The sequence below is a fragment of the Staurois parvus genome, unplaced genomic scaffold, assembly GCF_062004578.1.
Source record: "Staurois parvus isolate SC_StPar_1 unplaced genomic scaffold, SC_StPar_1.0 ptg000218l, whole genome shotgun sequence".
In the NCBI taxonomy this organism is placed as follows: domain Eukaryota; kingdom Metazoa; phylum Chordata; class Amphibia; order Anura; family Ranidae; genus Staurois; species Staurois parvus.
Window position 1 is genome coordinate 47,501 of NW_028318014.1, and position 21,977 is coordinate 69,477.

The 21,977-nt window shown below is 40.8% G+C and overlaps 1 protein-coding gene across 7 annotated transcripts in view; it reads right to left on the reverse strand.

Moving 5' to 3' along the window:
• PAM (peptidylglycine alpha-amidating monooxygenase) overlaps positions 1-21,977 on the reverse strand; it is a 248,266-nt gene that overhangs the window by 20,071 nt on the left and 206,218 nt on the right. For 5 of the 7 annotated variants that reach the window (XM_089679108.1, XM_089679112.1, XM_089679109.1 and 2 more), the window contains 6 exons: positions 15,047-15,119; positions 12,632-12,836; positions 8,097-8,297; positions 6,704-6,822; positions 6,067-6,166; positions 4,954-5,007 (listed from right to left, as the gene is read on the reverse strand). In XM_089679108.1, the coding sequence (XP_089535234.1) occupies positions 4,954-5,007; positions 6,067-6,166; positions 6,704-6,822; positions 8,097-8,297; positions 12,632-12,836; positions 15,047-15,119 (752 nt within the window). The remainder of the gene's footprint in view (positions 1-4,953; positions 5,008-6,066; positions 6,167-6,703; positions 6,823-8,096; positions 8,298-12,631; positions 12,837-15,046; positions 15,120-21,977) is intronic. The other 2 variants (XM_089679111.1, XM_089679107.1) reach the window with 1 other exon arrangement.

Consider the following 21,977-nt stretch of genomic DNA (forward strand, 5'->3'; position numbering starts at 1 on the left):
CGGCAGAGTTCCTGGATACCTGTGTGAGCATCTCCTACACCTCCAGCAGATCTCCTCCAGAGGAGAGGTCAAGGAGGAGATCACTGACAGTACCAATACAGATGGCATCAGTGTTCCACAACAGGTGAGGTTGACAAGACTACAGACCCCTGAGGTGACAGGAACAATGCCCTGGACAGCCCGCTCTGTTCTCTGTTACAAATAGACTGCCATTGCTCTTATAATGAAGTATAGGTGTCTTCAGCTCTAACAGGTGAGGTACTGATTCCCAGGTGTTGCTGGCAACATGGCAGTGCCCAGGCGTTGCTGGTGACATGGCAATGCCCAGGTGTTACTGGAGACATGGCTGTGCCCAGGTTTGCATGACGGTTTTGAAAGTCGGAGATAAGCTGTGTGCCTACTGACTAGGCCGGATTTATGATTTTGCCCTCTTCCTTAGACAACCAACTTGTGTCAATTCTAATTCCTCGCTCAGCAGGAAATGCATGTGTGTGTATATATGTGAGTGTTTGCATGTATGTATGTATGTATGTATGTATGTATATATATATATATATACACACACACATACATATATACGTATACTTCCTGCCGTGGCCACAACATGTGTATGACCACGGCTGCTGCCTCTTCAGCTAAAGGTGTAGCAGAAGGATATAGTAAAAATGGCTCAACAGTGTGGTTTTTCTGTCCTCCAACCTCATGTGTGAATAAGCCCCTGGTTCACATCTGTGCATAGGGCAGCCTGTTCATTTCAATAGGATGCCCAACCTGCAGAAACTCAGCCAAAGATGTCCCCAACCAATTTTTTCTAAATTGTGCCGCACTGAAAATGCACTACATTTGCTAATAATATTATGCTAATAATATGTGGGGGTACCTTTAAGAATGAATGGCACCCCTGCGGGTCTGCTAAAGAGCAGCATGTTTGTCTGTGTGTTGGGAACACATTCGATTAGGCGTGCATTTCCTGACACGCACTAATATGAACCAAGCCTTAGACTGGAGTGCCTTAAGACTAAGTATTTTTCAAGGGCACCTTGGTTGGAAAAAGGTTGCGAAACACTGCTACAAACATTTGAGCAACATTTATCAACACAAGCTGAAAGGCTGGAACAACAAAATTTGCCTCATTCTGCACATTTAGGATGGAAGAGAAGGGAGACAGGGCAGACAACTCCCAAGCAATGAACAATGAAGACTAAACAAGGTTTTCATACCTCCAATCAAGTCCCCCCATTGCCCCCCACCAAACAAAAGTGGTTTAGTCTGCTGCTGCCACTGACACAACATTGTCATCTGATCCAGCCAACATATACCAGGGTTGAGCAATTCATATTACCCGACGCCCGGGACATGCAGTTCCAGGCGTCAGGCAAGCAGTTTTTCTCTACCCAGACAAGCAGCAGGGCTCTTGTTCTGACGAAGTCTGCGGTGATTGGCGGACGAAACGCGTCAACGTATTGACGTCACTACGCTCGGCGTCTTCACTGGGTGCGGCGCCCACGAGGCGGGAAGGAACGGCGGTGTCACAGCTCCCTGCTAGGAAGGCCCTTGACCCTCTGAAAACTACCATAAGGCTATTGCTGCAGCGGCTCGCAAACGGCTATCTTTCAGGGAAATTTATCTTCCACCGGTGGCAAGTTAACTTAGCTTACGGCTGTTGAGATTGATAGAGCTTTTATGGTGTTAACAAGGGCATGCTATTTGGGCCTAAATTACCCTGTATATTCGGGGAATCTTTGCAAATCCTCTTTGGAGGACGATCTACATATATATACATATATACGCTATCCTATCTAGGGGTTGTGCTGTGACATAGCCATATCCTCATGAAACCGCAATAACCTTCTCATTTTGAGCAATTTTTGGAAACCCTTTATTGGGTATAAAAATTCAGGTTTGCAAAGCCTGTTATATGCTATATACACAGTATATGTGTTTGGAATCTATGTATTGTGACTACCTGGCTCCTCACCCCCATATGCATCTTGGAAAAGCATCAAGGACCTGATCCTATTTCAAGTCGACAGATGTCTTCTTGATCTTCATTGATGGTAATATACCCACTCTGTGTGTGTTTTATTTTCAGGGTGACCTGATGCCCATGATTTTTACATTTTTCACTATTTTTCTATATATATCCTCAGAATCATTTGGTACTGTGGACTTTATTTTATTTGGGGTGGCTATCCAGGAAGTCCCTACACTTGAGAAGCTGGCCTGTCAACCTCACCTTTGAGAAGGTAATAGTAGTATCCACTGACCATTGTAGAGGGAGGCCTGGTGAATATTGGATGTGATATGGTTTTTTGGTTTTCATATTTCCATATATATACTATATATTTTTGTATTCCAGCCTTTTTCACATCAGGAGATACCTGACATACATTGGGAACACATTCGCTGCATACATGGTTTACTCGAATACAAGCCGAAAACCCATGGAAACCCAGGATAACTATATCACCACTTTATAACTCTGCCTTGTGGTACTCTATTTGTTAAGATGACCCTAAACTGAAGACGCCTAGTGCTTTTTAACATGATTTTATTTTTTTCATATGTACACCATGCTCATGTTTAACCTCCTTATGATCTATGTGATCAAATAAAGAATTGTTTGGAATATTTTTGAATTCATATTACTCCGCGTGGATCACCTAATAACCTTCTTTTTCCAGGTAGGGGTGTTCTTGTCACACTACCATTTTGCTTAGTATGTACCTTATGGGTTTATGGATCCACACTTATACCAGTGAGTCGGAGATAAGTTAATGACACTAGTTATACGTGTCATTATTGGGTGGCTTGTTTGTGCTTTATTGTTGTGAAGCAGCAGGGCTCCCCTGTCAGGTGGAAGCAGTCGGGTGGCAGCGCTGCCGCTCGATTGCTTCCACACAGCCCACAGTGCCAACCTCTCCCCCCTGTCCGCTATATGTCCCGGGTTCCGCTTGCCCATCTGCAGGCCCCGGACTGGTACAGTGGGTGTCGGAGGGATGCAGTATAGGAAAGGGAGGAGAGCGGTCACTTCCGGGTCCCCGTTGACAGATTCCCAGTCATTGAGGCCGGGAAAGAATGTAATGCGGTGCGTTGTGCACTGCATTACATTCAGTGGCGCACAGGGGAGATATCCAGGGTCTTTTAGACCCTGGATGTCTCAAAAAACAGAACCTGTCACCAAAAATCATCTCATATGGGGACTTTTTGTCCCCTATGTGATTAAAAAGAAAAAAAAAAAAGTTAAGTAAAATAATTTTTTTTTTAAATGAAAGTTACACCCAAGCATATAACCCCCCCAAAAAAATTTTTTCAAAGCCCCCCACCCCTACATATGTATGCATGTAAAAGCACCTACATATGAAAATGTTGATTGCAATACAAGTTACATGTCGCCAAGCTCACCAGAATGAGAGCAATAATTCTAGCACCAGACCTCCTCCGTAACACTAAACTGATGACCTATAAGGGGCTTTAAAAGCGACACCTATAGAAAATATAGGGTACTAAACCTTTGTTACCGTTTCACGAGTGCACGCAAATTTAAGGTTTGACATGTTGGATATCTATTTACTCGATGCAACCTCGTCTTTTATATTTTACATAAAAATTGGATAATTTATTACTTGTTGTGAAAGTATCGTGTGACATAAAAAATTGTAAATACTGCTATTTTTTTCTCTAGGATCTCTGATTTCAGAAAATATATAATGTTTGGGGGTTTTGTGTCGTCTTCAGGTGTTAAATGATTTTTTAAATGTGTGCAAAAAAAACGCAAAAGCGTCTCTGGCAGCGAAAGAATAAAGGATAAGCCAGACACTCCCCTTTCCAGATGAGCACCCAAAGACTGCAAGGTCTTTCTCCTCCCTGCTAGTCCCAGGGTGATGTGCTGAAGAGACGCAGGGAGGGGAGGAGGAGATAAAAAGCGAAATATTACGAATATTAAACTTTTAAGTTGTCATAGAACCCCTTCTGTTTTTAAAAGCCCCAGACATTACTTAAAGCAGATTTAAATACCATTTTGGTTAAAAAAACATTTTTGTATCTGGACAAGTAGATTGTCATGAGGGACAAGTAGATTGGGACACCAGTCTAGTCCCTGGACAAGTAGTTTTTTTCAAAAATTTCCACACCCCTATATACACACATGTATGCACTGATACACAGTACATAGATCTTAAGTTTGCCTAAAACCTCTGCTGTGAACAATAAAAACTTTATTTATAGCTTAATTTTATAGCACTCCAGTGGGGCCAAAGTGTACAGAGGTGAGCCCAGACACCTGCATTAGCCTCTCAGTCTTATCATTAGCATGTGTTAAGTCATTATATCAGAAAAGTGGGCTAATAAATACCAATAGCATCTCAGACAGTATGGTGATGTCGGCTTTTATGTAACAGTTAAACCTAGTACACACTACTATTTTTTTTTTTCCATTCAACCCAGTGTGCTGAACGAAAACAACCTGGCAGCTCAGGAGGAGCTGCTGTACTAGCTATGCAATGTTAGTACAGCGATCTCCCTGCTGTGCACTTGTGTTCTGATGGTGCCCCCCACCCCGCCAGAACACTCTGGTCAGCGCTCTCAGCCATTGCCTGATTGTGAGCGGATCGGCAGACCTTTTTCGGTCATACCCTAACAGTCGGCTTCTGTTGGACCAGCTACCATAACACACAGCCCAAATGTCCGCCGGTTTCTAATTAAACTGGCCAATTCCGCCCAACCTTTGGCCCATTTGTACTAGGCTTTAGGCTGGTGGTGTTGACAATTTCTCTACAGACTGTAAGCTCGTACTTGCAGAACATTTATTCCTGCTGTGCTGTATATGAATGTGGTATAGTATGAACCAGTTTGTAAGACAAAACTGCAGGTGTTACATGAATTGATAACACAAAAAATTTACATTATTTACAATGCGAGTGTCAAAAATCCATTAAAATTAATAAAACTTACCTGTTATTTCTTCAACCTCAATACCAGCTTTTTTCACAGACCTATGTTCTGCTTCTAGGAGAAAAAAAACCCATCAATGTACTGAACTCTTCCAAACAGCACAATAAATACAAGATATAGCAGTAATAAAACAATGAACAACCCAGATCAGAAAAATGAGCATTTGTGCATTGAGGCTCGCTACATTCACTTGGAATAGGGCAGTGCACCTCATTTCAGGAAAAACTGCACCTGCTGCATTTCCAGCAATGCAAACAAAAAAGGTATATTTGGCAGCTACTGTGTGTGCACTGATGTGTCAGTCCAAATGAATGGCCCAGCAACACACACACACACACACACACACACACACACACACACACACACACACACACACACACACACACACACACACACACACACACACACACACACTAAAAAGTATGTTTTACTGCAACACACAAATGTACAGACAGCCTAAAAAGTGATAATTCAAGCAACCACTGTTTAAAAATAATGTGCCGTTTACATCAAAATTCTGGTGCCTTAATTCAAGGCCATTCAATTTCTTCTGGATCTTTAACTACGTGTTCTTAGCTCATGGGGCAAAATAAAACTGACCATCAGAGGAAATATACAAGTGACAGATGGATCAGCATCAACCTTATTTATCATGCTCATGTATACCATAAAGCTGTACTACTGAAATTTCAAACAGACATCATATGTGCACCACTGCAGGATATTGCCAGGGAATGCTCTAAAATTAATCTTCCAAGGTAAAAAAAACTATACATAATAACAAATATGCCAGCAGTCTCAAAAATCTTGTGATTAACGGACCAGACAGTTAAAGGCAATGGGCAATTAATTGTGTGGGGTTTCCACTACCAGTGAACTGCAGTAGGAGATTGCTGCTTAACAATTCTCAGTAAAATCAGACAAGTGCAGAATGTGGCTTAAAAAAAAAAAAAAACATTAAGCCACCTTATAGAATGTCTATTCAAATGAATACGTGTCTTTATACTATGCACATAAAACCAGTCTAAACATTCAAGGTTTCATTTCAAAGTTTGCTTGGATCATTTAGCCAAAATAAATAAGAACAGGAGACCAAGCATGGACAGAACATACTTTCTGAGGGTGAGAATTTCCACACTGTGTTGGCATGGGCATCTCCAACATACACCACTCCATCGTCTGATGCCACAAGGTCATGGGGCATGTCAAAATTCTGCAAAAATAACCACAGACACATACAGTGTGAACATTCATCCAAAACAAACCTCTGAGCTTCACCCGACAAACATGTTCTAATACGACTTCTAATGCTTTCCAACAATCTACTATTTACATAGCTACAATATATTAGGCACACATTTAAAGGGACTCTGTTGGCAAGTAAAACTGTCCACAACAAGGTCAAGCAATTCAGGAATCTCTGGAAAAACTCAATTACATCAAATATGGTTCAAACAGTCCAAGAGGCTGGGGTCTGTGAAAGAGATTTTCTGCCAAACTGGAAAATTTACTGCAATCTTTTCCATAGAAAAAGGATGCAGTATTTTCACTGTATTGGTGCCAACACTAAGAATGAGATGTATTTGGTATGGCACACACCAGTAGATAATTATCATTTCAGGGGTTAAGGGATTTTGTATACATTTCTATAGTTAATTTACAATCAATAAGGTAAATAACCCCGTTCAGTAGGTCAGGCTGGGTTTCTTACTACCAGTTACAGTTAAACAAAGTCAGGAAACCATATTACCTTTTTAACTGGAACAAAGGTGTCAAGAATGTCCCCTGTAGTGAAGTTCATTGCAAAGCCTTGTACAGGCTCTGAATCCCCATAATAGGATTTCCCATTTACAGCATACAATGTTCCTCCTGGAAGAAACGTGGACAGATATAGAACTGTTACTTTGTTAAGTCATTGTTACTAATGGAAACCTGTCACAATACCTATCATGCTAGCAGCAGATATCAGGCATCTCCAAGTTCATACAATTCTTTTACAGGAACTGTACATGTATCAGATGTATGAGATCTTACACACACTCAATGCCTCTCTATACATTACATTGATAAATTGCAAAATGAAGGATGCATGTTACAGCAATCATCTTCAATTGGCTATTATGTGCTTATGGTGTGAAAAAAAGAAAATGCAGCAAATAATAGGATATACCTTCCATGTACACATGAACAGAATTACAAAGTGACAGGTTCGCTTTAATGGGAGTTAACATATTTGGCACAGCCAACATCCCAATCATCAGCTCATTTCATAAATGCACTAGCAAGGCTATTAATGAAATTGACTGGCGAGCTAATTTCGAGTGGTTGATTGGCTATTGTCCATGTGTAACTAGGATGTCTTCACAAGGTATACCTATACATAAGATGGCTGTCAGCTGCAATCAAACCAAGAAATAATTGAATGGCTGTGGGTATTTCTCAGCTTTTCACAATTTACCTGATCAACCCTTCTCAAAGGAAGGATCATGCATATGATCAAAGCATACATTTGCAGAAAAACCTGTTTAGTGGTCAGACCATGCCTCCATGGCCAGCCACAATCTAACAACTTTAAGCACCTATAGAGATTATTTTGTTAATTAAAGGCCAAATTCACCTTTCTGAACATGTTACACTTGTACATGTTCAACATGTGCCCCCTCTCCCCCCCAAGTGGGGGTGAAATGCTCCGCTGATCTGATTCCTTAGAAAAAAATGAATACATGCACATTGTTTTACCTGCAACAAAATGTGCATTTATTATTTTTTTTTCAAAAAGCGAACTTATCCTTTTATCTATACACATCAACCAATTGTAAAGATTACTAGCCCAGAAAACCACTGTAACTTGCCTCCTAACACAAGTCTATCATTTTTGTATAGCTTCCAATAAAATCTAGTCTACTGTCTACAAGCAATTAAATTATTATGACATATAAAATGTAGAAAGATAGGGATTCTTGTATTTTCTAATCAGAAGTTAGGGAACATTTCCAGGGACATAACATTTCAAGGAAATGTCTTCAAAGCCAGAATTAGTTTCCCTGGAAATTGGAGACATTTAACAGCTCTGACGTTACCAAAACCAACTTGTACTGAGGTCAGCCAAGACAGACACAGCTGTGTAAATCCCCTCCTCTTACCTGAGCCATAGGCGACAGCAAAGACTCTACTTCCAAATGCTGCATGTTTGATTTCTTTAACAAAGTGTCCTGTTTCAGAATGGAAACACTGAATCCTCCCGTTCTCTCTGTCAGCCACACATAGCTGCCCTTGGTCAGGTATCAGAGCCAGACTGTGTGGGATGCGGAACTCTCCAGGCTTAGCAGTCCTTGATGAGGAAGCTAGAAAACATTATTTAATTACTTACATCTACAGAAACAGAAACAGGATGGCTTCCTAATACTGTACAGATAAGGACCTAGCTTCTGCCATATGAAGATGACTTAACTGGAATGGTAGACTTCATTGGAAGACTCCACTTTTAGTTCTACAGTTTGAATAGCAAATACTGGTGTGATGTTGGATAGTGCCATTATCCCCAAAATTCGTAGCGTATAGGAGACAACCCTCTTTAGCTGGGACTTACCTATTGGGCACTTTCACCCCCTTCCTGCTCAGGTCAATTTTCAGCTTTCAGTGCTGTTGCACTTTGAATGACAACTGCGCGATCATGCAACACTGTACCTAAACTAAATTATTATCATTTTTTGAGACGGATAGAACTTTCTTTTGGTGGTATTTAATCACCACTGGGTTTTTTATTTTTTGCTAAACAAACAAAAAAAGTTTTTCTTAGTTTGTTATAAAATTGTAAATAAGTAATTTTTCTCCTTTACTGATGTGTGCAGATGAGGCTGCACTGATAGATGGCACTGATGGGCACTGCCAGGCATCATTTATAGGCACTGCAAAGAAGCACTAATGGGCACCGATAGGTGGCACGACAGGCGGCACTGGTAGGTGGCACTGAAAGTTACTGATAGACTGTACTGATGAGGAGGCACTGCTGGGCATTAACAGGCATCACTGATGGGCACTGCTATGTGGAACTGATAGGTACTAATAGACTGCACTGTTGAGAAGGCACTGATAGGCGGTACTGACAGGCACCACCAACGGGCACTGAAAGGCAGCTCAGATGGGCACTGATATGTGGCATTGATGGGCAGTGACAGGCAGCAGTGATGAGGCTGCACTGATAATCAGGGCACTGATGATCAGAGCCCTTATTATCAGTGTAGATGTCCCCTCTGAGGAATGCTGCTTACTGGCTCTGCCCATAACTGGCGTTTCCTGTTTACATGTGATCAGCTGTGATTGGACACAGCTGATCACATGGTAGAGCCTACGTCATCGAATGCCGGAGTGACCATGCGCAGCTAGTGTGGGAGAACCTCATGAACAAGAGAGCTCCCGCCCGTCCATCATTTCCTTACACGGCAGGTGCGAGACTGTTGAGGCACATGTTGGACACAAATTGTAAAAAATATTATGAAATAAATGTTATTGTACAAACGTATTTAAATCTATGACAAAAAAAATAGGCGGTTTAATATTTTTACATCAGTCATGATTCACATGGGGTACAAGCTCAAAAAAAAGCACAAAATTGCATCTATGTAATGATAGAGCAACTGGCGCGTTTTGAGACAGAAATTAAATCTCTTCTTCAGAGGTGCCTAGATAAAGAGCGTGATAACCTGCAGTGAAACCACATTCATAAATATACGGTTTCATCATGTCGCCATCTCAAAATTTCTCCCAGATGAGGCCGCGGAAAAAATATTATGTGTATTAAAATGTATTAAAATATATGTATATTGAGACACTTTAAACCCAGTGTGATTCCTGTTCGTTGCTCCTTACGTTTATTAATGGACAAGGCATACCTTTTCCCTTTATACAAGCATGGGCATATTATTTCTATATAGTTATTTATATATATCTTTTTGTTGCAATCCTGGCAGTATACATGAGAACTACACATGAGAGCCCTCCAGCTGTGCTCCCTTTGGCCATCCTTGGGAGAGGTTTGATGCAGTGAAATTTTTTCTGCGGCCCCATCCGGGAGACATTTTTAGATGGTGACAGTATTTTTCTTTGTTTTAAATTATGGCGGTTACTACCCATCAATCTTTCTACACAGGGTCAGTATGGCATTTTGCATGCAGCCCATAACACTGTTCTATATGTTTGATGAAGCATATGTTTATCAATGTGTTTTCACTGCAGGTTATCAGGCTCTTTATCTAGGCACCTCTGAAGAAGAAATGTAATTCCTGTCTTGAAACGCGTCAGTGCCCTATCATTACATGGGGTACAAGCTATAAAAAAACAAAAAAAAAAACCCACAAAATTACATCCATGTGAATCATGACTGATGTAAAAAGATTCAACCGGCTATTTTTTGTGTCATGGTTTTAAATACTTTTGTACAATAACATTTTATATTTTGTACAATTTGTGTCCAACATGTGCCTTCAAAGTCCCAGCCAAAGAGGGTTGTCTCTTCTATTTTACAGTTTCAATGAACCCCAAAACTATAGCCTATATGAGAAACTGCCAGTCTGGGTAACAGATTTCAAACATTCGGTTGGGATTCTTCCCAATGTATTTCATACAGATTCTTTATTTAACCAGTTGAGAACACCAGGCGTGCTACACACGTCCATAAAAAACTTCATCAAAGTACACAGAGTATGTTTAATATGCCCTGTCCCTTTCCCTGTTGCCACACCCTCTGGGAGTTGCTGTGTACATACAGAAGCTTTAGAAGCTGCTACTGTAAAAAAAAAACAAAAACTGTCTGACAGGAGGTTTATCAACAATATGCTGAGGCGAAATACAGAGATACAAAGTAACAGTGTTACTTTGTATTTACTCGGTTTCATTCATCTACAGATCAAAGAGAGGAGCTTCTATCTATCTATCTATCTATCTATCTATCTATCTATCTATCTATCTATCTATATATGATGTCAGTTGAAGCAGTATTAAACATAAACATAGTATATTGCAGTTTACATACTGTTAGATGAGATGGCTGCATTAGTTTTCTTTTTTAGGCTTCTATATTTTATTTTCATCTAGTAATCCAGCCAGCAAGTTTGTTAATTTCACAAGCACAAGCTCTCCAGTAGACTGCATCAGTTTACATGGATGAGACAAACAATTTAACACTGGCAGAGGTGATTAAAATGATCAGCTATTATTTATTTGTGTAAAGCCTTTATCCCAAAGGGAAAAAAAAACAGTTTTCTTAATTTGTTAGTGGAGTTAAATCTTCTAATACATTTAACACTACTCTCTCCCTAGATTGACAATGCTGTTGCGTGCTGTGCCTCCTGTGCCCATTCATCCAGAGCTGGGTCTCACTAATACAGGAGATGGGTTACTGGCCAGATTACCAGGTGAAATCAGAGGGGTAAAAAGCCAAAGAAAAGAAAATTGATGCAGCCACCACATCTAATGATTGGTAAACTACAATATATAACATTTTTGGTTTTGGGTTTAATACCGCTTTAAAGTGGAAGAAAACTCTAACTAGAACTATTCTTAAGAATGTTCTCTTCCCCTTCCTCCGATCTATTCTGCCTAACCTGAATAAAAAAAAGATGCATTTACTTATACATTTTCAATCTGTTCCAGTTATGTGATCGTGCAGCTCTGTGTGAGGAAGCGCTCAACAACGGCTGTGTATCCTGGGAGCTGTGACCTCACCCATGGAATACCATGGCCCAGCCATTGATGGCGCTTCCTCCTCTCCCCTGCAGATGCTGCTCACTGTGACCCAGGGGAACCCAAGCTGCGGGATCCTGTAACCAGACCAGAGCCAATGAAATATAGATAAATACACAGATATTTTTTTACACAGCTTAGACAGAATAGGTAAAAGGAGGGGGGAGGGAAAATTTTTAAGAATAGTTATAGTTAGACTTTTCTTCCACTTTAAAGCAACCCGACATTTAAAAGAAAAAAAGTTGTTGTTTTTTAAATAAAATTTGCTCTAAAATTTGCTAAGCGGTCCTAAGTAACCCCTTTCCCATCTCACTTTATTTTCCTGCTGATTTTTTTTAATTTTATTTATATTCTATCAGCCATTAATATTTAGACTTTTCTTTTTCTTTGCTGAAGATTTTTTTGTTTAAAAAAAAAAAAGTGCAAAAATGCACAAAATGTAAAACAAAAACAAAAGACCCTTGTTTGCCTAACTTTTTAGTTCTTTGTACCAGAATCACATTTTTTTGTTGTTCAATACCTTCCAGTCAAATCCTAAGGCTAAATCTACTTCCACCCCATTCTAAGACTTTTCTGTCTACCCTGTAAAGGAAAGTTATGTATTATTTACTTATTCGGACATCGTTCCAGTGCTGGCTTCAATGTAGAGAAGGGCCGGACAACAGTTACCCCATAGCAAACCTATGAGTGATGTCATCTCCGAGGCTCTGCAGTCGTTTTCATTACCTCTCCTCTACACTGAAGCTGGTGCTGGGACCCAATCATTTGATTGGACCGAAGTGGCTTTATAATAGGCAAGTATACACAAGGTATAGTTAAAGGTAAAATACATGTTCTTTGACTAAGGTTTTGCATCCTGCTGTGTGAAGGCAACAGCCGTACTTGTTCATTTCCTAAATTAAAAAAACAAGAAATCCTACGCCAGATCTGTACTTACCTTCTCCCCACTGCATGATGAACATGCCTTGAGGTGAGAACTGCATGATTCTACTGTTGCAGTAGCCATCGGACACAAAGAAATTGCCTGTTATTGGATCCACTGCAACATCAGTTGGTTGACAGAAGTGGTTCCGGTCACTGCCCGGTTGAAAAGCCTTACCCAGTGTAAACATACGTGAACCATCGGGCCCTAATTTGAAAACCTTTAAAGAAAGTTAAAAAAAAAACATGAATCAGAATTATACATCAAACAATTTATTAGTTTGAAAAGACCCCGCAATCAACCACTTAAGAACCACAGATAGTAGATGCTAAACCAGATGAGGTGGCCTTAGTACAGCAGAATCTAGCTCTTCTCTAGATATTTCTGTCTCTGCATAGTACACATGTATGTGTACTTATGTGTGAACATTCACATGTTCCAGATACTTAATGTGATCAAACAATTACTAAGAGCCAGAGCCACAGTGAAGGGTCAAACACGACTCCCAGCTTGTGATCAAAGTCATTTCACAGTGTCCACCAGACACACCATATTTTATACAAACAGTTATAAAAATCCATATGTATAGTCAAAACCTTTTTCTTTTGCTTTGGCTAGAGTACGGAAGAAAAAAAGAACCTGTCAGAAGTTAATTGTTGTGTTTCCCCTTCCACCATCACCAAGACAGAAAGTGACTGAAAAATCCAAAATTTGACAGGTGTCACCACAACAAGAGGACATCTCCCCTGGTGAGTACTATCTAAGAAGGCACTTTCCCTTACTTTGGATAGATGACAGGAAAAAAAAAAGAGAAATCTCCCCAATGGAACACATAGGTAGGAAAGAAAAAACTGAAAAAGTATTTAACCCTTTCTTACTTTATCCAAAACTAAAAGAGAAAAGTTTTGGCTATACATAGTAATTTGTACATTACAGTCATCAATTTCACATGCATGTCTAATAAACATTAAAAGACTATAATTATTGAGTATTACAGCAGTGCAGGATTTACACAAGCTCATAACCACAATAGCAGCCGCTTTACTCAGTAGACTCTTGGCAGTTTAGTATAAAGTGATTGGATAGCTGTCATGTTCCCTGTTCACTTTTAGTCTGCTTGTGTGGTTCGCAAGCCAATACGCTCCTTCTACAACCATGAAAAAGGTGGTAGGATGGCATGCATAAGTTCCCTGTACTCCTCTGCACAAAATGAACCCAAAAGTGCTTAGCTCTGCGTATTTCTGTGATCAAAGATATCAAACCCTTGCACTGTTACTAGATAAACAGCATATTGGTGGCTTTCTGTCCTCAATCTTCTTGGGCAGAACACAGAGGAGGCAATAACCCGGATTTCTAAATTAAGAGGATCTGTCATCTGCTCAATGCTATCACTTAAAGGACCTTTTATTCCCTTTGTGACAGCATTTAAGCAAAGTAAACAAAACATTGGGAAAAGTCAAAAAAGCACATGCAGGGCTTGGGGAGGTAATCAAGGATTGTGCAAGACCTATTAGGCTTCACATTGCACACCAGAATGAGGGCAATAATTCTAAGCTATTTAGGATTCACTTAGATTGTAAGCTCCAAGGAGCAGGGCCCTCCTAACCAGGGGCGGACTGTCCATTTGGAAACTCGGGCACTGCCCGAGGGCCTGGGGTCAGTAGGGGGCCCCATGGGATGCCCCTGGTACCTTTTTCATAGGCTTTTTTGAGTTTGGGCAAGGACACAGGGGCCTCATGATCCCCTATTGCCTGGGGGCCCCATGAGTTGTCAGTCTGCCCCTGCTCCTAACCCTCTTGTATTGAACTGTATTGTTGCTGTATTGTCTCCCGTTATATTGTAAAGCGCTGAGCAAGCTGTTAGCGCTATATAAATCCTGTATAATAATAATAAAATGATGAGCAGTAAAAAATTTCAAAGTAATGGGTGCTCAACCTGCGACCCTCCAGCTGTTGCGGAACTACGAGTCCCATGAGGCATTGCAAGGCTGACCGTTACTAGCATGACTCCCAAAAGCAGAAGCATCTTGGGACTTGTAGTTCCACAACAGTTGGAGGGCCACAGGTTGAGCAGTCATAGGACAAATCTGATCATCAAAGTTTTTTTTTACCTTTTCACATGTGCATCTAATTTTGAGGCTTGACATATTTGGTATCTACTTTCTGGAAGCAGTCGCCTCTTATAAATCTGAAGAGAATATTGTGTTTGTGTGCACTAAAACTAGCTGAATATTTTATATCTCAAAATTTGATAAACAGCTTGCAAATATCATGCAAAAACAAATCTGCAGCATAGTGGTTAAAAGAAGAAGCATACACTACCTCCTTATCCCTCTACGATACTTCTAATGCTTCATGCCATCCTGTTAGAACATTCATATAAAATGTCAGCTTTTATTACTAAAATGTCAAAAGATATCAACCTACATACCTGATGAAGAGCGACATCAGTGACCCAAAAGTTTCCATCTCTATCAACTGTTATACCATGAGGTAAATAAAACCTGAAGAACAAAAGAACAAAAGAGAGAGGAGGATAATTAGAGATATATAAATAAGTAAATAAATAATTTCAAAACTTGTTTACTGCCTGAAGATGAGCTTAAATGTTGCCAGGTTTTGAGATTTTATAGCTGAGAAACACCATCAAGAAGGAAACAATGGCATAATCCAAACATGGAGGATAACAGAAAAGAAACATGAAGCAGTTCCCCATAGCAACCAGTCAACTTCCTTGACTGAAATGAAAGATTAAATCTAATCAGTTACTAGGGATGGCAGCTACAGTTTTGCTCCAGTTATCAGGACCCTGGGGCCTCAGCTGGAATTCAATTACATAAAAACAATAAATCAACGTGTTAGCGGACATGTAAGAGGTGTGACCTCCCTATCTTCTTACTAAGACTTCCCATACACACTGTGATTTTATGGTTAATGGAGGAACCTGCACTGCTGGCAAATGTATTCAGAAAGACTGCTTGGGTGATAATTTTCCGAATGGCTGGGTGGTGCCATCAGGGTCATCCACGGTCCGAATTTTATTGATAATAAACTCTGGTTAAAAAAAAAAAAAATCATGTACTATATATATATTCCTAATTCAAAAATGTACCTTCTATTGCTCTAAGCCTCCTTCAAATCTGCCAAATTCTTTTTTTTTTTTTTTGTTGCTGTGATCTGATTTCCCGTTAAAGGATGGCTACGTTCGTTCTCCATGGTCCCACTGTATATAGGAATGTAGCCACCCTCTCGTCGGCTCCTGAGATGGACTAGGGTCTATGGGATTTGTAGTGTGCATAGAGCAGTGTACATGACCACAACTAACATGCACTACTCGTTCCAAACAAACAGAATGAGTGGTGAAAGAAGTTCAGGAGCTCACAGAGGACATTACAAAGAGGCAAAAAAACACAGAAAAGAACAATTTCTTGAAAAACGGATTATGGGGTCTTTAAGTAGTAAATGTGTATGAATTATTTTTCAAGAATAAGGAGATCGTTTAGTGCCACTTTGAGACATTGCTCACAGGCATAGAAGGACCTACAGGGTAACATTGCTGCATCTACAATGAAAAAAACAACATGCAGTATACTGCAGCTTACCAGATGTGGTGGCTGCATTAGTTTTCTTTGTTCAGGCCTTTTATTTATTTTAACCTGGTGATCATGCCAGTAACAAACCTCCCCTGTCTTAGGGTCCATTCACACACGGCACTTTACTGTAGGCCCCGTGCAGATTCATGTTTTCCCGGAGGTGTTGCATGCATCCCTATGCACAGACACAGCCGTGTCCTAATATGAAATGCAGGTGAGTGTGGGTCCTCAAAAGTATACAGAGTGCATTCGGGGACCCACACACAACCGCATGTTATATTAGGACACAGAAGCTGTGTCCGTGCAGCCACGTGTCCCAATAGAAATAAATGGAAAGCTGGCATAGGGATACAAAGAACACCTGTGCATCCTGCCATGTCAAAAAAACAAAAACCTGCTCGGGGCCTGCAGTCAAACACCCCATGTGAAAGGACCCTTAGGGTGACAACATTCACCTACAGTATTATATGTATGTTGTCACCCTAGACTGTGCTTCTGATTTGGAATATAAAATCCTCCTCTCCAATACATAGGGAGGAGGTGTTTTTTAGTTCGCGGAACATAGCTAGGAAAGTTGACAACACAGTTTGTGATTTTATTTCCGAGAACAGGAAATTACAAAGACTCAAGATTTCTGGCAATATCAAGGGGCATTTCTGTGTTTGTTTATTAATACATTTACATTAGTGCACTTATACAGTTGCAAGAAAAAGTATGTGAACCCCTTGGGATTACGTGGAGTTTTGCATGAATTGGGCATAAAATGTGCTCTGAACGTCCTCTAAGTCACAACAATAGAAGAACACAGTCTCCTGAACATAATACTACACAAACATTAGATGTTGCCATGGTTTAATTGCACATAACATGTAAACATTCACAGTGCAGGGAGGAAAAAGTATGTGAGGCCCTAGCTTAATGACTTCTCCCAGAGCTAATTGGAGCCAGGAGTGAGCCAACCTTGACTCCAATCAGTGTGATGATATTGGATGTGTTGCCGACAGCTGTCCTGCCCTTAAAAAACACACACCTGTTTTGGGTTTACTGGTTTCAAGAAGCACTGTCTGATGTGAACCATGCCTCGCAGAAAAGAGCTCTCAGAAGACCTACGATCAAGAATTGTTGACTTGCATGAAGCTGGAAAGGGTTACAAAAGTATCTCCAAAAGCCTTGATGTTCATGTGTCCACGGTAAGACAGACTGTCTACAAATGGAGAAAGTTTAGCACTGTTGCTACTCTCCCTAGGCGTGGTCGTCCTGTAAAAATGACTGCAAGAGCACAGCGCAGAATGCTGCATGAGGTAAAGAAGAATCCCAGAGTGTCAGCTAAAGACCTACAGAAATCTCTGGCACATGCTAACATTTTTGTTGACACATCTACAATAAGGAAAACATTAAACAAGAATGGAGTACATGGGAGGACACCACAGAGGAAGCCATTGCTGTCCAAAAAGAATATTGCAGCACGTTTGAAGTTTGCAAAAGAGCACCTGGATGTTCCACAGCACTACTGGCAAAATATACTGTGGACAGATGAAACCAAGATTGAGTTGTTTGGGAAGAACACACAACACTATGTGTGGAGAAAAAAAAGGCACAGCACACCAACATCAAAACCTCATCCCCACTGTAAAACATGGCGGAGGGAGCATCATGGTTTGGGGCTGCTTTGCTGCCTCAGGGCCTGGACAGATTGTTGTCATTGATGGGAAAATGAATTCCAGAGTTTATCAAGACATTTTGCAGGAAAACGTATGACCATCTGTCCGCCAACTGAAGCTCCGCAGAGGATGGGTGATGCAACAGGACAATGACCCAAAGCATACAAGTAATTCAACAAAACAATGGCTGCAACAGCACAGAAAACGCCTTCTGGAGTGGCCCAGTAAGAGTCCTGACCTCAACCCGATTGAAATGCTGTGGCATGATCTTAAGGAAGCGACTCACACCAGATATCCCAAGAATATTGCTACACTGAAACAGTTTTGTGAAGAGGAGTGGTCCAAAATTACTCCAGATCGTTGTGCAGGTCTGATCTGCAACTACAGGAAACGTTTGGTTGAGGTTATTGCTGCCAAAGGAGGGTCAACCAGTTATTAAGTCCAAAGGTTCACATACTTTTTCCTCCCTGTACTGTGAATGTTTACCTGTTATGTGCAATTAAACCATGGCAGCATCTAATGTTTGTGTAGTATTATGTTCAGCAGACTGTGTTCTTCTATTGTTGTGACTTAGATGACGTTCAGAGCACATTTTATGCCCAATTCATGCAAAACTCCACGTAATCCCAAGGGGTTCACATACTTTTTCTTGCAACTGTAGATATAAAATAACAGGATCTGGCCAATAAAATGTTAAAGACAAGGAAAGGGGTGAATTAATAAATGCAACTGAATTGATAATATAAACAACTACATTGCTCCTAAATTCCTCTTTATATCAATAATTAGTCCTCATTAGATTCAGCACCAGGGTTCCAATGTAAATCAATGTTATAATGTCAGAGCCTTTTAATTAAAGTGCTATTCAATAAGGCAACAGTGTTAGGAATACTCATTAGAAGCAAAACCAACACAGAACTGCATAAGAAAAGCATATGTATAACAGAGCTCCATGGATCTAGGCATACTTATTTAATGTGTACAGCCCCTGCTACTCCCCAGCTATACGAAGGTCCAACATTGAAAATATGTTTTGTAGGGTTGTACAACTTTTTTTTATCCTTTTTATGCTCTTGCATAAAACATAATGGTCTATTCAAGCTGGGGATATAAAGACTAAGCCCTGGTACAATCCAATGTGACTTGTTATGCGACTTTGAAGTCGCATGACAAGTCAAATCCCATGTCTTTCTATGTCCCCATTCTAGTTGCAAAAAAATCTGACCTCAGAGCTGCACAACTTTGGGGTCCAATTGGTGAGGGGCTTATTAAAAGTAATGTAGACTTCACCTCTGCAACATCTCCAAGATACGACCGTTCCTAACGTAGGAAACCACTAAGCAACTTATTCACTCCCTTATTATATCACGCCTTGACTACTGTAACTCCCTCCTCACTGACCTACCTCAACACAGGCTATCCCCTCTTCAGTCTATCATGAATGCTGCTGCCAGACTCATTCACCTTACTAACCGCTCTATATCTGCCACCCCTCTCTCCAATTCCCTCCACTGGCTTCCCGTTGCCCAACGGATAAAATTCAAAACACTGACACTGACGTATAAAGCCGTTCATAACACTGCCCCTAACTACATCACTGACCTTGTCTATAAATACCACCCAAACCATACTCTCCGCTCCTCGCAAGAACTTTCATGGGATTTTTCAGAGGGCTTTTCATGGGCTTCACTCATCCTCTGGAACTCCGTACCCCAATCTTTCAGGCTATCGCCTACTCTGCTCACCTTTAGGCGCACTCTGAAAACCCATCTCTTCAGGGAAGCCTACCCCGACCCCAGCTAATACTGGAATCCACTACTCCTCCTACCACTCCATCCCCCACAGCTAATTACCTCTTGTACCACTATCCCCTCCCTCCTTGATTGTAAGCTCCAAGGAGCAGGGCCCTCTAATCCCTCTTGTATTGAACTGTATTGTTACTGTATTGTCTCCTTCCATAATGTAAAGCACTGAGCAAACTGTTGGCACTATATAAGTCCTGTATAATAATAATAATGTAGCAAGCAATTGTGATGGGCAAAATGTAACCCATATCAGCCAATCAAATATCAGTTTACTGAAGCCTGAACCTGAAAAGGGGCATATTAACAGGTTAATAGGTAATGAACTTTACTTATTGGATTAATGAATAAATCTTCTAATGTTTGTTGCACAAAGCAGTATATACAGTATCATGAATTTGGACTGTTGGTTCATATTGAGGGGCTTGTTTAAACCATCCGCTTTGAACTACGTTCATCTGCACTGACCAATGCACAGGCTCAACACTAGGGCACATAGAAATAGTTTTCTATGACGTTGTGAGGTGCACTGTGCTGCATAAAAACTTCAATGTAAACAATGTGATACGTTCTAACAACATGTTACATCATGGCTCCCTGCCCCAGCACAACGTACACCAGCCTGCGATGTCTTAGCTTGTGGGCTTGTATGAATAAGCTCTGAGAGATCATTGAACATAAAGTTTCCAGCTGTTCAACGTAACAGAACCTTTATTAAAGTGTTACTAAACCCAGGACCCAGCATTCACTATATCTGGTCTCCCACAGTACACAAAACATGGAAATGCAATTATTTTAGTAAATATAAACTGCTAAATACCTTTTCCCATCAGCAGTTAGAGCAGTCTTGTGACTTCTATCAGTGTCCAGTAGAGCACTGGTTAAAGCTTGTAGGAGTTTTTCTTCTCCTCTGATTGTTCTATGAGGCTGAATAACCCCTGACCCTCTGTCTGGACAGTGTTAATTGGCCCTGTGCTGATCACCTGCACCCTCATAAGAGGAAAAAAAAAACAACTCTAGCAATACACGCCAAACTGAGCATGTGCAGCTTGCCCCCAAGGCTCTGTTCTATCAGCAGATGGATTGGGGACCTTAGAAGAAAGAGGATCAAACAGCCTTTTTACACAATGCAGAGGATTAACCCCTTAGGTTCCACAGTGAGTAGAACAAGCATGTTTTACTACATATACAGACTGATTTTACTGTTGTGGCTTTAGTAACAATTCCTATTCCTAGAAAAATATTATCAAGATCCACAACTTAATTAAAATGTATATGAGAAATGTTTACTCGTGGAAAAAGTAAAACTTTTCATTGGATAGTAAAATTTTGAAACAAGAACAAAAAGTAGGCACACAGATACCTGCTCATACCTTTCCTCTTCTCAAGCACACCAGTACCAGCGATACGTTCCGGCGTGTCAGACTTGTATCCAAACACACGTGTGCGATCCCGCCAGGAAGCTGTCACTTGTACTTGCCCAATCATCTGCACCCGAGGCATTTCCCACTGTGCAGCTGCACATATACACTCCCCTTGTATTTGTGCCGCTTCACGGCAGGGAATGCCTCACCTGCAGATGATTGGTCCGGTACAGGTGACAGTTACATGGCGGGCTCGCACACGTGTGCTTGGATACAAGTCTGACACACCTGAGCTCATCACTAAAGAGGACCCCCAAAAACCAAGGGTGTGCTCTGACATGGAGAATGAAACCTCAATAGCTTACCCACTCCCTTCCACTTCTCCCACTTTAAATGCTTAGATAAAAGAAGGAACGGCACAAGCACTCAACCCTTGAGAATAATAGAAGAGCTCTGCCAGTCTGCAGATTACCATATTAACGCTGAACACTTGTGAATGATTATTAGGAAAATAAAGCATTACAAGCTGGGTTTCAGGAGTTCTTTCTTTTGTTAACACTTGAATGCTGCAACAAGGAAGATCTTTCACTTGAAATGGATTGTGCAAGAGCAGGCCTGATGAAAGGAGTGCATGACTCCCAAAACTAATTGGCGTCTAGTGCGCCTAGTTGTTTCTCATTTAAAGGTGACAGGCAGCACAGCAGAGTAAACGAGAGAGGAAGCCAGCTATTAACTTTCCTTCTTTAGGTCTGTAATTATATATCACAGCACACTGCACTCTAAAGAATGGTGATTCCATGCAAAAAAAAAAAAAAAAAATGTAAGCAGAACTTCACCTAGAAGTGGAAGTTCTGTTTTTACACCTTCCCCCCCACCACCAGTTTTGGAAAAAAATTTTTTGGGGGTGGATAGTTGTGATAGGTACCCACACCCACTTTCACT